Raw genomic sequence first — 15,523 nt, forward strand, 5'->3', positions numbered from 1 at the left:
GCTATGGTAGTGGTTGTTATAGTTTTCATTATATTTGAGGAAGCTTGTACTAGATCTGGATCTTTTTGGGGGGAAATAGTTTCGAATAAAACTCCCGGTGCTTTGGGGTTTCCAACGTCAATTTCCAAGTTATTAGGGATGGATGATTTCACAATTCCCTTGTATAAATCTCCCTTGAGAATCCTCAATCTGTTTCTCTCGTTTATCATGTTAGAGATATGATGACCGATTGAACATAAAGCTAACGTGCATTGCATCGTCATTCATACATTGAACGTTTACATTAGACTCGGATGGAAAAGGAGAAATAATTATTCCTTCCCGAAGAAATCGTTGTGGGTATGGCCCATGTCAACATCTTCACCGGCCTCCAAGTAGGTGGGGATGCTGGCGATACACGGTGAAGGAGGCCGACAGGGGCAATGCCTCCCCTGGCCATCCTTCAGGCCGGGCCGGGCTTCAGGCCAGGCCAACCAAAGCCCAACTCAAAAAACCCAGGCCAAAGCCCGGCTGTCGGGCCTAAAAATCAGGCCGGAGCCCAGGCCATCACGCTAAAAGCCCACCGGGCCTTGGGCCACAGGCCAGGCCTCTTCCTTAAACAGCAAAATTGACAGGCCCGGCCCAGCCCAGGCTTCAGGCTCAAAACCTGGGCCCAAGCCCGGCCCGTGGACAAGGTCGGGTCGGGCTGCCCATGACCAAGACTACCTCCCACTAACATCATCAGGGATGCAACGGCAACACTCGGAAATTTATCTAGGATTTGATCCTTTTTAATAAGGTATTAAGAGAGGAGCAGATTTTTTGGGCCTACTCATCCGATAAAGAGACTGGACGGAAACCAAAGCTAATCACATTGCGTCAAGCCTTGGGCAAAGGAGATTGTATTTACATACATGTGTGCATCAGCGACATATATCATGGACTGTACCTGTTTGTGCATCAGCAACATAACCCACAGCTAGCAAATGCAGATGAATAACAAAGGATTTAGTTTCACCTGACCGTAGCCGTATTCAGTTTATTTATTTATTCATTCTGTATGACAAAGGATGAGGATAATTTGAAACCAAAAGTAGGATAATTTAAAGTAACTGAATATTTGATGTTGGTATCAGGCAGCAGAACAAGTAAGAAAATGGAAAAGCAATGGCAATAAATAAATAAACAAAACTTCTGACATTATTCACCATCACGTTCGATATGCTGTAGAGCTCACTTTCACCCAACGAACAAAAATAGCAATCTACAAGATTAATTAAAGATGGACAAACTGTAAACTGACAAGAACTTCAATCACACATGCAGAAAATATGGTTGACAGGTTTAAAAGCAGATGGTTTCTTAATTTCTGGTAGCAAAATCATACTCAGCTCTTCTCTCTGAGTGAGCAGTACGAAACAATATCTTACAAGTATTCAGTAGCACTCAACCATCCCACTGAAAGCACAAGGACCTCATAGCAGCAGCCATACATCATTGTAACCTCCAACTCACACTGCCGGGGCAGTGCTGTCAGATGGAACAAAGGGTGGAGAGGCAAAGGACGAGAGGAAGGCCGGCCTGAAATCAAAAGAGAAGCCTACTTTGGGGGCCTCATGTAATGCACGAAAGTTGAACATCGCAGAAGCAGAGAAGTCAATGCTCGACGAGGCATGCTTCACCATTGGAAGCAACTCGTGCCTTAAACTTGGTCTTGTCATCAGGCGTCCATGAAACACCAGCAGCAGCAACAGCAGTGTTTGAAGAGCGAGTGTACCTCAGCTCCATTGCCCCAGAGATAGCAGAATCAGGGCGATCAAACAAAGAGATCTTCAAAATGTCGCTGTTTATCCTACAAACAAGGTTCAACATAAGGTCAGTGCTTGCAAAGGATTGTAGTAACTTCATAAAATTGTTCAAACAGCATAATCATTGACAATTTGGAATAGAAGAGTTGAATTTAACTTACAACTTTATAGTAGCAGACTCGTATGAAACACCAAATTCATAATGCTTCATAGCATTGCAAGTATTCACCTTAACCTTGCCTCCAGCATACCACCGATCATAACCACCAGAAAATGCAACCTTTAACACACTTTCTTCACCAAAATTGAAGCTACCGTTCAGACCACCATATGGGAATAAATACTGAAGCTTGACCTGATAATTTGGAAACCAAGACATCACGAGTGTGTAATCAACAAGAAAGAACGTTCTGTTTCAATGAAAACTGTGTCGTACCTTGGAGTTACTGCTTGGCACCCCAAAGAGCATCGTAGCCATCAGATTTTTTGGCAAATTATCAGCATAGTTGCACTTGAACATTACCTAACAAGTTTGCAATGGAACTCAGAATCATACTGAATGGCATAATCAAACGAGATTCTAGGTCATAGTTACTCACCTGCTGGTCAGTAGACAACAGCATAGATAAGGACGACCTTCCCCTCATGTCGAAATTGACGATCGTCTTCGAAGTCATGGGAGCATCAGAGCAGTAGTGCTTATAGAGAAGATCTGTCAATTGAACATGAAAACAGAAACAGAAAGTCAAGTTGAGCAACCCGATATTGGACATGAAAACAGAAACAGAAAGTCAAGTTGAACAACCCACCCTTCGAATCCTTGCCAAACGATCTGTAAAAACGAGGAGCTTTAACTTCAGAGCTCACCAGAACAGGGAGAGGGAGATTAGCATATTTAGCATTTGCTTCTTCCAGGAGAGTAACTGAGGGTGGGGCCGGCAGCTTATTAGAAGTGACAAATACCAGTAGCTGAATAGCCAAACTTTGGAGCGTAAATAGCTCCTTGCGGAGCTCACTCAGACGCTTCCTCATGTTGACTGGTATCTCAACTGTCCTGACAAGATTGTCTATATAGCTGAGAAATGGAGAGATTTCCTTCTGGTCCATGGACTTCAACTTGGATGCTAACTCATCATAAGTACGCTGCCTGGAGACCAAGTCTTCATGTGTTGCCAATTTGATGGCCTCAAGCCCTTCTTCCAATTTTTGCTCATTTCTTGCTGTGAAGTCTTTGAGGACCTCCATGAAATCAGACATCCCTTTGGTTGAAGACTTCTCACGCTCTAGGAAAGCCTTCTTTAGATCAGCAAAACGGTTCTTCAACACCTGTGCTTCACGTAAAACTCTTCTCTGATAATACAACTGGCGAGCAATGTACCTGGGCATTCCCAGCTGCAACATAATTGCAACACAACACATTATTCAACTGCACAAAATAGAAAGGCAAGATGAAACAGGAATCAACATAGAATGCCATACAACGTGATGCATGCCACTACGCTGGTCCTCACGCTGAATACGAGATATCTCCAGCTCATAGCGCACAGCAGCAGAGACCTCATCCCAGCTGGATAAAAGCAAAATTATTATGCTCACAAGGTAAGACATTCATAACAGATTTAGCTCAAGAGATCTAAAAAATGGTTACCTGTGGCCCCAACCAGAGCTGGGTGGACGATAAAAATAATCACCACCAAACGATGAGAGGTCTTCTACGTGAAACAACTTCATCGATAATATCCTCTTGAATAATCCAAACCTAACATGTTTATATAGTTGGCATAGCAGTTTAGAAACAGGTTTTTAACTTCTGTATTAAGAAGAACTTCTTAGACTGAAAAATGTTAGCAATCCATGTAATCATTTGAGAGGGTGCAATACAAATTGTACATGTATATGTCTGACTGGAAAATATTGATGTGCTGCTGGAGGGTCAAAGCTATGCACATGTACAACAAGAGTAAGCCTGAATATGGAACAAAGATGTTTGTTTGGACATAAGCTTACTTCTCAGAAAATCTACAAGAATCAAAATTTTCATCCCTGATTCCACCTTCCTTTACTGACTCACGCATCCTGTACATATCAAAACATATCAAGTCCAGCAGTTAATAACAAAAAAAATATGCAGAGAGATGTAATCAAGGATTATGATGTTGCAGTCGTAGATATACTTATGTTTGGTTGTCTCATTAAGGATACACTTAGCAAACAGATATACAAACATGAAAAACTATATGTCAATAATATTGGCACATCAAAAAATGGTAAAGAGACCAGAATATGGCTTTTACAATAAAATGTTTCGCATCTAGTGTTAATGCACATGCACACAAACAAAGAAGTAACCAGCAGATCAAAAGAGGTCAATGCCTCCTTTCATTACTGAAAGGAAACCACTTACGGATAGTAACTATCATTTATGAACACAGAAAAGAACATTAAACCATATTAACCTTTTATCGACACAGTAAGACCATATTAACCTTTTTGTCAACAAACAGTACACTAATATCTAATGCTCATAAACTATCAGTTTACAATAATTTATCAACTACATTATGTCACAATACAGTGGACTGCAAATATGATCATGGAACAAGGCAGAACTAAACAGCAAAGTCCAACAGTTTAGACATGGTTATAACTTCTGTAATAACAGAACAAAAATATATAGTACATCTAGATCAGCACATGTATATGCCAGCATGAAAAATATGAAGTGTTTCTGTAGGGTACAAAAATGAGTTAGCTCTGCACATGTAAACCAAGAGCAAGCCTTAATATGTAACGAAGAGGTTAGTTTGGACGAGAGCTTACTTTTCCTCACAGCTGTAACAAGACTCATCATTGTCATCCTTGATTCCAACTTCCTTGGAGGACTCATGCATCCTATAGAAATCAAAACATAAAGTCCAGCAGTTAATAACAAAATAATTATGCAGATACTTGTGAGCAAGGATTAGGATGTAGCAGTTGTAGATATACTTATGGTTGTCTCATTAAGAATAAACTTAACAAACAGATATACAAGCACGACAAATTAGATATGAATAATATTGGCACATCAATAAATGATTAACAAACCACAATATGGCTTGGACAAGACAATATTGCACATCTAATGGTACTACACATTGAAAGTTAGCTTGAACAGTTATTCTTGGATAAACGAAAGAAAACAACTGAAGAATAGTAACTAGACACTTCACCAAAGGGTTATAAACAACACAACTTGAGCAAAGACGTAAGGATATTATAACCAACATCTCACTAAACAGTGCAACGGAATTGACTTTGCTATTGGACTTGTTTACAAAAATCATGTAGGCACATGCCTAAATCAAATGGTACAGGGCACAGCAAGCAGCCGAGAGAAGCAATATTCAACAGATAGGACACTCGGCCACTATAATAATCCATGAACAGGACAATCTTGTCCTCAAGAGACGTCGGGTAAGCACATCTCTAAAAGAAATTAGTCACAGGAAATGCCCAAGGTAGCTAGAACAGTTGCAACAAAATGGATAAACTGATCAAATGAATCAGGAGATTAAAACAGTCAGTGCAACAGAATTAACTTTGATAATAATGTACTTGTTTTTTCAAGTTGCATGTTTGCATACATAAATCATGTTGGCAAGCACATCCGGATCAAACAGAGAGACATGATGCAAATCCGATGCTAGTGGGCAGATCAAACATAGAGATAGCAACTCAGCCACTACATTGACATGAACTGGACTAGCTTCTCCTCGACAGATATGGGGTATGAGCGTCTCATTTCGGCGGTCCATACCTAGTTGATCCACGGGACGATGGGGCAAACACATTGAACAGCTTCTGCAGAAGGGGACTCGTGGGGCCGGGACCCCCCTTGTCATGGCCCAATCGGACCTCAGCAGGACGGCCATCAGCCCTGAAATGTCACCAGAAGCATAGATTAACGCGAGGACAGGGGAGGGAGGGAGGGAGGGATGTAGGGGAAGGTGAAGAGCCCCGTTCAGGGCGAGGAGGAGAGGCTTACCAGTGCGCTGGGGGGGTCCCGGTCGAGGTCTTGGGGGGCGGGTTCATCCCGGCGGCGAGCTCACTCACCGGGCGGCGGGGGCGAATGGGGAAGAGAGTCGGTGTGGTTTAGGGCTTTTCGGTGTACTTATAGGTTGAGGCCTCGGGATTCGATGGGCCTCCCGTTTTTGAAGATGGTGGGCTCTCCTGGGCTGGATGGTGAGCTCGGGCTCGGACTCTTGGGCTGAATTGGCTGTTTCTCTGTCTGCCTGCTGCTTCTCTCTGACGATAAGCTTTTCTGTCTGAACCTGTGGACAATCCTGACGATCGATTAACTGAAAGTTTTGACATGAGAAAAGAAACCTGAAATTCATATACTCCAACCAATCAATACAAAAAACTCATCAAACTTTGACATCAGAAAGGAAGAAGGGATGCACTTTGACATCAGAAAGGCAGAAGGGATGCACCAACACATCTGGATGTGCCACTGACGGCCAGCCATAACAAGGAAGTTGTGTAGATCCGAGGGCAGGGTCGCCGGATCTGCAAAATCCATGGGTCAGAACCAATGAATCTCATAGAAACTATGAAGTTTAGAAGGATTTGTGTAGGGAGACCTACCCTGCCATGGATCCTGCTTTTGCCTTCTTGTGATGAAGAAGAAAGGTTTCCATCATCTCTTGTTTCTTCCTTGTGTTTGAGATTTGATTGATTGATTGACAAGAAGAAGATGCAAATGGGGGCGGCTAGGGTTGGAGGAGGGGAAGAGGCCAACTTATATACGGCCAATTCAGCTGAATCAGTAGGAGCCCTCACTCTCGCCCCCTGGCCCACGCGCCAGCGAGAGAGGGATGCGCTGTCGCCGTCGCGGGGCCCACACAGTGTCCCCTCCTCCATCCCTCACGGTTGCGTTTTTTTAGGGAATTGATTATTATTATTTATTAAAACTAATTGCCAGCGATTAACTGTGATGTGATTTCCTGGTAAGTCCCGGTAGAACCGCGCGCGTCAACCATCGCGGTAAAATCTCCTCTCCACCAGGAGAGGTATCTTTTCTTTATTATTAAATTAACGCGGCGGGTACGTTTCCTCATTCGTCCATGATGGCCGGCGGGGGAAAGACGTGACGCTTCCGTCTACCTCCCAAAGTTTTTTTTAACACAGTACAGCCGCAAGCCCTTGTATACATGCGCATACACTCATCCCTATGAACGCACGCATGCACACCCTATTTCTATGAGCACCTGGCCGGCATATCATTTTGAAATTTACAAAGTCACTATAGACACCTCGTCATCGACGGGAACGTCTCCTCCCACTGAATGTGCATCGCCGAAAATCCTGAAATAAATCCAAGAATAAATGGGAGCATCAGGACTTGAACCCTGCTCGGCTGGAGATACCACAGTCCCTCTAACCATCCAACCACAGGTTGGTTCACGTCTACCGCCCAAAGTTGTGACATTGCATGCATCCATCGGGACCGACCGTCAGAGGTGTTTTTACTAGTCCTGGAAAAACTTTTTTTAGGGAACTCAATTCGTCAGCTCATCTTTGATGAGACCAGTATGCGTTTTGTGCGGCGGATTCAGGACTCTGGGGTCAAGGTGGCTTTAAAAAGGATGAAAGGAGACAAGGCGGTGGGCCCTGATTGTATCCCCATTGAGGTGTGGAAAGGGCTCGGGGACATAGCGATAGTATGGCTAACCAAGCTTTTCAACCTCATTTTTGGGCAAACAAGATGCGAGAAGAATGGAGACGGAGTATATTAGTACCAATCTTAAAAAACAAGGGGGTGTTTAGAGTTGTACTAATTACCGTGGAATTAAAGCTGATGTGCCATACAATGAAGCTATGGAAGAGAGTCATTGAACATCGCTTAAGAAGAATGACAAACGTGACTGTCGGTGTCAAAACTGGCGGATCTCGGGTAGGGGGTCCCGAACTGTGCGTCTAAGGTCGATGGTAATAGAAGACGGGGGACACGATGTTTACTCGGTTCGGGCCCTCTCTATGGAGGTAATACCCTACTTCCTGCTTGATTGATCTTGATGAATATGAATATTACAAGAGTTGATCTACCACGAGATCGTAATGGCTAAAACCCTAGAAGTTTAGCCTGTATGATTATGATTGCCTCTACGAACTAAACCCTCCGGTTTATATAGACACCGGAGGGGACTAGGGTTGTACAAAGTCGGTTACAGAGAAAGGAATCTTCATATCCAAACGCCAAGCTTGTCATCCACGTCAAGGAGAGTCCCATCCGGACACGGGAGAGAGTCTTCTGTCTTGTATCTTCATGGCCCATTAGTTCGGCCCATGTTACATAGTCCGGACGCCCGAGGACCCCTTAATACAGGACTCCCTCAGTAGCCCCTGAACCAGGCTTCAATGATGATGTGTCCGGCGCGCAAATTGTCTTCGGCATTGCAAGGCGGGTTCCTCCTCCGAATACTTCAAAGTAGTCCTCAAACGCAGAGAACGTGTCCGGCTCTGCAAAACAAGTACCACACAGAACCGCAGAGAGTATAATATTTCACGAGTCCAATCTGCTGACGACTTTTTGTAATGTGACATCACGTCGCTGCCCGGTTATTATTTCGAACCGCTTTTTAGCCTGCCACTCCACGCTTCAAGATGCAATTTCCATTGGCACATCTTGTCGCAGCAGAGATCATGTCCCTTTATTACGGGATTCTCATCAATATGGGCGTGGGTAATCCAACCGTGCCATCTGCACGGCCCTTGGGAATAAGCGAGTTTTAAGGCGAGTGGGGAGGTGCTTGATATTCACTGCCTTTATAAGAAGATAAGGATTCCTTTCTTTCACCCACGCCTTCTCTCTCTGTCCCCATTCTCGAGCTCCAACGCCCAAGTTCTCATCTTTTTCGCCCCAAAAAAGCACTCCGACCATGTCCGGATCTGGAGCGCAGGGCAAGTGGATGGTCTCCTCCGTCAAGGAGAAGGACATCACCATGCTCCGGGAGGCCGGGTATTTGGCCAAGGAGGTTGCCCACCGGCTTCCGGCCAAGGGGCAGACTGTCCCCACCCCGGAGCCCCATGAGAGGGTAGTGTTCATCCCTCACTTTGTCCGCGGGCTGGGATTTCCTCTCCACCCGTTCGTCCGCGAACTTATGTTCTACTACGGGCTGGATTTTCACGATCTGGCCCCCTAACTCCTTCCTCAACATCTCGGCATTTTTTGTCGTGTGCGAGGCCTTCCTCCGCATCCCACCCCACTTCGGACTGTGGCTCAAGATTTTCAATGTGAAGCCGAAGGTGGTGGATGGCCAACACGCAGAGTGCGGAGGAACCATGGTGAGCAAGATGCCCAACGTCACATGGCCCAAAGGTGCCTTTGTGGGGACCGTCAAAGGGTGGCATCAACCGTGGTTCTATGCCACAGAGCCCCGTGACGCCTCCTGGGCCGCGGCTCCTGAATTCAAGTCCGGAGCCCCAATGTGGCTCACCTCCTGGCTAGAGAACGGCCTGAATTGGGCATCGTCGGAAGAGCTGACAGTGCTGCAGATGCGCATCCAGAGCATGGTGGACAAGAACATCAAGCTTGTCAACATGATCCAGGTGATGCTAGTTCGCCAGATCCTTCCATGCCAGAGCCGGGCTTGCCATCTATGGGAGTTCGATTCGGCCGAGCATCAGACCTTGCTTCGGTTCTTCAGAACTATGCACGAAGATATCTGGAAGGTGCTCTTCAAGGCCAAGGAGACGTGGCCGAAGACGACCAAGGACCGTGGGCACGACCTGGCCCGTCCTGCCAGTCAGGTAAGTCTTTCGCATTTGAAGGTGTATCCTTTACTTACTTATTCAGGGAAGATGCCGAAGCCTCCCCATTTATTTGTTTAGGGCTGGACAAAGAAGGCGGAGCGAATTCAGTGTCCGGCTCCGCTGCCCGAGGAACCAGCCATCCCACTTCTGACGAAGATGCTGGTTCTGGTGCCCTACCAGGCGCCGGAGAAGAAGGCCAAGAAAAAGGCCAAGGAGACTAGAGGTGGTCTCCGCCGCAAGGGTGCTTCGGACGTGACGTCTGAAGACACCGAGACTCACTCCTCCGCAGCCGAGGACGAGGAGGAGGAGGAGGAAAGCAACTCTCCCCCTGAGGGGGGAAGGAAGAAGAGGGTGGCCTCCAGAAATCTGGAGGCCGAGGTGAAGGAAATATGCCCTAGAGGCAATAATAAAGTTATTATTTATTTCCTTATATCATGATAAATGTTTATTATTCATGCTAGAATTGTATTAACCGGAAACATAATACATGTGTGAATACATAGACAAACAGAGTGTCACTAGTATGCCTCTACTTGACTAGCTCGTTAATCAAAGATGGTTATGTTTCCTAACCATGAACAAAGAGTTGTTATTTGATTAACGAGGTCACATCATTAGTTGAATGATCTGATTGACATGACCCATTCCATTAGCTTAGCACCCGATCGTTTAGTATGTTGCTATTGCTTTCTTCATGACTTATACATGTTCCTATGACTATGAGATTATGCAACTCCCGTTTGCCGGAGGAACAGTTTGTGTGCTACCAAACGTCACAACGTAAATGGGTGATTATAAAGGAGCTCTACAGGTGTCTCCAAAGGTAGATGTTGGGTTGGCGTATTTTGAGATTAGGATTTGTCACTCCGATTGTCGGAGAGGTATCTCTGGGGCCCTCTCGGTAATGCACATCACATAAGCCTTGCAAGCATTGCAACTAATGAGTTAGTTGCGGGATGATGTATTAAAGAACGAGTAAAGAGACTTGCCGGTAACGAGATTGAACTAGGTATTGGATACCGACGATCGAATCTCGGGCAAGTAACATACCAATGACAAAGGGAACAACGTATGTTGTTATGCGGTCTGACCGATAAAGATCTTCGTAGAATATGTAGGAGCCAATATGGGCATCCAGGTCCCGCTATTGGTTATTGACCGGAGATGTGTCTCAGTCATGTCTACATTGTTCTCGAACCGTAGGGTCCGCACGCTATGAGTTTATGCATTTTGATGTACCGAAGTTAGTTCGGAGTCCCGGATGTGATCACGGACACGACAAGGAGTCTCGAAATGGTCGATACATAAAGATTGATATATTGGAAGCCTATGTTTGGATATGGGAAGTGTTCCGGGTGAAATCGGGATTTTACCGGAGTACCGGGAGGTTACCGGAACCCCCCGGGAGCCATATGGGCCTTAATGGGCTTTAGTGGAAAGGTAAAAGGGGCAGCCCAAGGTGGGATGCGCGCCTCCCCCCTCCCCTAGTCCTATTAGGACAAGGAGAGGTGGCCGGCCCCCTCTCTCTCTTTCCCCCTCGGGGAATCCTATTCCAACTAGGATTGGGGGGGGGGGAGTCCTGCTCCCGGTAGGAGTAGGACTCCTCCTGCGCCCTCCTCCTGGCCGGCCGCACCCTCCCCCCTTGGCTCCTTTATATACGGAGGCAGGGGGCACCTCTAGACACACAAGTTGATCCTTGAGATCGTTCCTTAGCCGTGTGCGGTGCCCCCTGCCACCATATTCCACCTCGATCATATCGTTGTAGTGCTTAGGCGAAGCCCTGCGTCGGTAGAACATCAAGATCGTCACCACGCCGTCGTGCTGACGGAACTCTTCCCCGACGCTTTGCTGGATCGGAGCCCGGGGATCGTCATCGAGCTGTACGTGTGCTAAGAACTCGGAGGTGCCGGAGTAACGGTGCTTGGATCGGTCGGATCGGGAAGACGTACGACTACTTCCTCTACGTTGCGTCAACGCTTCCGCAGTCGGTCTGCGTGGGTACGTAGACAACACTCTCCCCTCTCGTTGCTATGCATCACCATGATCTTGCGTGTGCGTAGGAATTTTTTTGAAATTACTACGTTCCCCAATAGTGGCATCCGAGCCTGGTTTTATGGTTTGATGTTATTTGCACGAGTAGAACACAAGTGAGTTGTGGGCGATATAAGTCATACTACCTACCAGCATGTGATACTTTGGTTCGGCGGTATTGTTGGACGAGACGACCCGGACCAACATTACGCGTACGCTTACGCGAGACCGGTTCCCCCGACGTGCTTTGCACACAGGTGGCTTGCGGGCGACTGTCTCTCCAACTTTAGTTGAACCAAGTGTTGCTACGCCCGGTCCTTGCGAAGGTTAAAACGGAGTCTATTTGACAAACTATCGTTGTGGTTTTGATGCGTAGGTGAGATTGGTTCTTGCTTAAGCCCGTAGCAGCCACGTAAAACTTGCAACAACAAAGTAGAGGACGTCTAACTTGTTTTTGCAGGGCATGTTGTGATGTGATATGGCCAAGACATGATGCTAAATTTTATTGTATGAGATGATCATGTTTTGTAACCGAGTTATCGGCAACTGGCAGGAGCCATATGGTTGTCGCTTTATTGTATGCAATGCAATCGCGATGTAATGCTTTACTTTATCACTAAGCGGTAGCGATAGTCGTGGAAGCATAAGATTGGCGAGACGACAACGATGCTACGATGGAGATCAAGGTGTCGCGCCGGTGACGATGGTGATCATGACGGTGCTTCAGAGATGGAGATCACAAGCACAAGATGATGATGGCCATATCATATCACTTATATTGATTGCATGTGATGTTTATCTTTTTATGCATCTTATCTTCCTTTGATTGACGGTAGCATTATAAGATGATCTCTCACTAAATTATCAAGAAGTGTTCTCCCTGAGTATGCACCGTTGCCAAAGTTGTCCTGCCCAGACACCACGTGATGATCGGGTGTGATAAGCTCTACGTCCATCTACAACGGGTGCAAGCCAGTTTTGCACACGCAAAATACTCAGGTTAAACTTGACGAGCCTAGCATATGCAGATATGGCCTCGGAACACAGAGACCGAAAGGTCGAGTGTGAATCATATAGTAGATATGATCAACATAACGATGTTCACCATTGAAAACTACTCCATCTCACGTGATGATCGGTTATGGTTTAGTTGATTTGGATCACGTGATCACTTAGAGGATTAGAGGGATGTCTATCTAAGTGGGAGTTCTTAAGTAATTTGATTAATTGAACTTAAACTTATCATGAACTTAGTACCTGATAGTATCTTGCTTGTTTATGTTGATTGTAGATAGATGGCTCGTGCTGTTGTTCCGTTGAATTTTAATGCGTTCCTTGAGAAAGCAAAGTTGAAAGATGATGGTAGCAATTACACGGACTGGGTCTGTAACTTGAGGATTATCCTCATTGCTGCTCAGAAGAATTACGTCCTGGAAGCACCGCTGGGTGCCAATTCTGCTGCTGGAGCAACACCAGATGTTATGAACGTCTGGCAGAGCAAAGCTGATGACTACTCGATAGTTCAGTGTGCCATGCTTTACGGCTTAGAATCAGGACTTCAACGACGTTTTGAACGTCATGGAGCATATGAGATGTTCCAGGAGTTGAAGTTAATATTTCAAGCAAATGTCCGGATTGAGAGATATGAAGTCTCCAATAAGTTCTATAGCTGCAAGATGGAGGAGAACAGTTCTGTCAGTGAGCATATACTCAAAATGTCTGCGTATAATAATCACTTGATTCAGATGGGAGTTAATCTTCCAGATGATTGTGTCATTGACAGAATTCTCCAATCACTACCACCAAGCTACAAGAGCTTCATGATGAACTATAGACTATTCCCGAGCTCTTCGCAATGCTGAAAGCTGCGGAGGTAGAAATCAAGAAGGAGCATCAAGTGTTGATGGTTAACAAGACCACTAGTTTCAAGAAAAAGGGCAAAGGGAAGAAGAAGGAGAACTTCAAGAAGAACAACAAGCAAGTTGCTGCTCAGGAGAAGAAACCCAAGTCTGGACCTAAGCCTGAAACTGAGTGCTTCTACTGCAAGCAGACTGGTCACTGGAAGCGGAACTGCCCCAAGTATTTGGCGAATAAGAAGGATGGCAAGGTGAACAAAGGTATATGTGATATACATGTTATTGATGTGTACCTTACTAGAGCTCGCAGTAGCACCTGGGTATTTGATACTGGTTCTGTTGCTAATATTTGCAACTCGAAACAAGGACTACGGATTAAGCGAACACTGGCGAAGGACGAGGTGACAATGTGCGTGGGAAACGGTTCCAAAGTCGATGTGATCGCGGTCGGCACGCTACCTCTACATCTACCTTCGGGATTAATATTAGACCTAAATAATTGTTATTTGGTGCCAGCGTTGAGCATGAACATTATATCTGGATCTTGTTTGATGCGAGACGGTTATTCATTTAAATCAGAGAATAATGGTTGTTCTATTTATACGAGTAATATCTTTTATGGTCATGCACCTTTGAAGAGTGGTCTATTTTTGATGAATCTCGATAGTAGTAACACACATATTCATAATATTGAAGCCAAAAGATGCAGTGTTGATAATGATAGTGCAACTTATTTGTGGCACTGCCGTTTAGGTCATATCGTATAAAGCGCATGAAGAAACTCCATACTGATGGACTTTTGGAACCACTGGATTATGAATCACTTGGTACTTGCGAACCGTGCCTCATGGGCAAGATGACTAAAACGCCGTTCTCCGGTACTATGGAGAGAGCAACAGATTTGTTGGAAATCATACATACCGATGTATGTGGTCCAATGAATATTGAGGCTCGTGGCGGATATCATTATTTTCTCACCTTCACAGATGACTTAAGCAGATATGGGTATATCTACTTAATGAAACATAAGTATGAAACATTTGAAAAGTTCAAAGAATTTCAGAGTGAAGTTGAAAATCATCGTAACAAGAAAATAAAGTTTCTACGATCTGATCGTGGAGGAGAATATTTGAGTTACGAGTTTGGTGTACATTTGAAAAATTGTGGAATAGTTTCGCAACTCACGCCACCCGGAACACCACAGCGTAATGGTGTGTCCGAACATCGTAATCGTACTTTACTAGATATGGTGCGATCTATGATGTCTCTTACTAATTTACCGCTATCGTTTTGGGGTTATGCTTTAGAGACGGCCGCGTTCACGTTAAATAGGGCACCATCAAAATCCGTTGAGACGACGCCTTATGAACTATGGTTTGGCAAGAAACCAAAGTTGTCGTTTCTTAAAGTTTGGGGCTGCGATGCTTATGTGAAAAAGCTTCAACCTGATAAGCTCGAACCCAAATTGGAGAAATGTGTCTTCATAGGATACCCAAAGGAGACTGTTGGTTACACCTTCTATCACAGATCCGAAGGCAAGATATTCGTTGCTAAGAATGGATCCTTTCTAGAGAAGGAGTTTCTCTCGAAAGAAGTGAGTGGGAGGAAAGTAGAACTTGACGAGATAACTGTACCTGCTCCCTTATTGGAAAGTAGTACATCACAGAAAACTGTTTCTGCGACACCTATACCAATTAGTGAGGAAGCTAATGATGATGATCATGAAACTTCAGGACAAGATACTACTGAACCTCGTAGATCAACCAGAGCGAGATCCGCACCAGAGTGGTACGGTAATCCTGTTCTGGAAATCATGCTGCTAGATCATGATGAACCTACGAACTATGAAGAAGCGATAGTGAGCCCAGATTCCGCAAAGTGGCTTGAAGCCATGAAATCTGAGATGGGATCCATGTATGAGAACAAAGTATGGACTTTGGTTGACTTGCCCGATGATCGGCAAGCAATTGAGAATAAATGGATCTTCAAGAAGAAGACTGACGCTGATGGTAATGTTACTGTCTATAAAGCTCGACTTGTCGCAAAAGGTTT

At 45.1% G+C, this 15,523-nt stretch overlaps 1 protein-coding gene across 2 annotated transcripts; it reads right to left on the minus strand.

Moving 5' to 3' along the window:
* Window positions 1–1,278: 1,278 nt before the first annotated feature.
* On the minus strand, window positions 1,279–6,537 carry LOC119295219. Of its 2 annotated transcripts, none has more exons than XM_037573586.1 (13): window positions 6,417–6,537; window positions 6,233–6,338; window positions 5,815–6,100; window positions 5,587–5,706; window positions 4,608–4,679; window positions 3,795–3,863; window positions 3,436–3,546; window positions 3,267–3,354; window positions 2,597–3,179; window positions 2,387–2,499; window positions 2,224–2,310; window positions 1,949–2,142; window positions 1,279–1,831 (listed from the first exon to the last, which is right to left on the minus strand). In XM_037573586.1, the coding sequence occupies exons 3-13, from the start codon at window positions 5,859–5,861 to the stop codon at window positions 1,636–1,638; spliced, it is 1,680 nt and encodes a 559-aa protein (XP_037429483.1). In that variant the 5' UTR covers window positions 5,862–6,100; window positions 6,233–6,338; window positions 6,417–6,537; the 3' UTR covers window positions 1,279–1,635. The 2 variants fall into 2 exon arrangements, with proteins under 2 accessions (XP_037429483.1, XP_037429488.1); XM_037573591.1 differs by having other exon boundaries at window positions 5,815–6,112.
* Between the last annotated feature and the right edge of the window lie 8,986 nt (window positions 6,538–15,523).

The sequence above is a fragment of the Triticum dicoccoides genome, chromosome 1A, assembly GCF_002162155.2.
Source record: "Triticum dicoccoides isolate Atlit2015 ecotype Zavitan chromosome 1A, WEW_v2.0, whole genome shotgun sequence".
NCBI classification, from domain to species: Eukaryota; Viridiplantae; Streptophyta; class Magnoliopsida; order Poales; family Poaceae; genus Triticum; species Triticum dicoccoides.

Bases quoted from the DNA above. Each gene is read 5' to 3' on its own strand.
- LOC119295219 (XM_037573586.1), bottom strand. From the start codon at position 5,861: ATGAACCCGCCCCCCAAGACCTCGACCGGGACCCCCCCAGCGCACTG. The intron at 3,355-3,435 runs GTAACCATTTTT...GCTTTTATCCAG, and splicing joins AGCTCTGGTTGGGGCCACAG to CTGGGATGAGGTCTCTGCTG. The intron at 1,832-1,948 runs GTAAGTTAAATT...CCTTGTTTGTAG, and splicing joins GAGTCTGCTACTATAAAGTT to GATAAACAGCGACATTTTGA.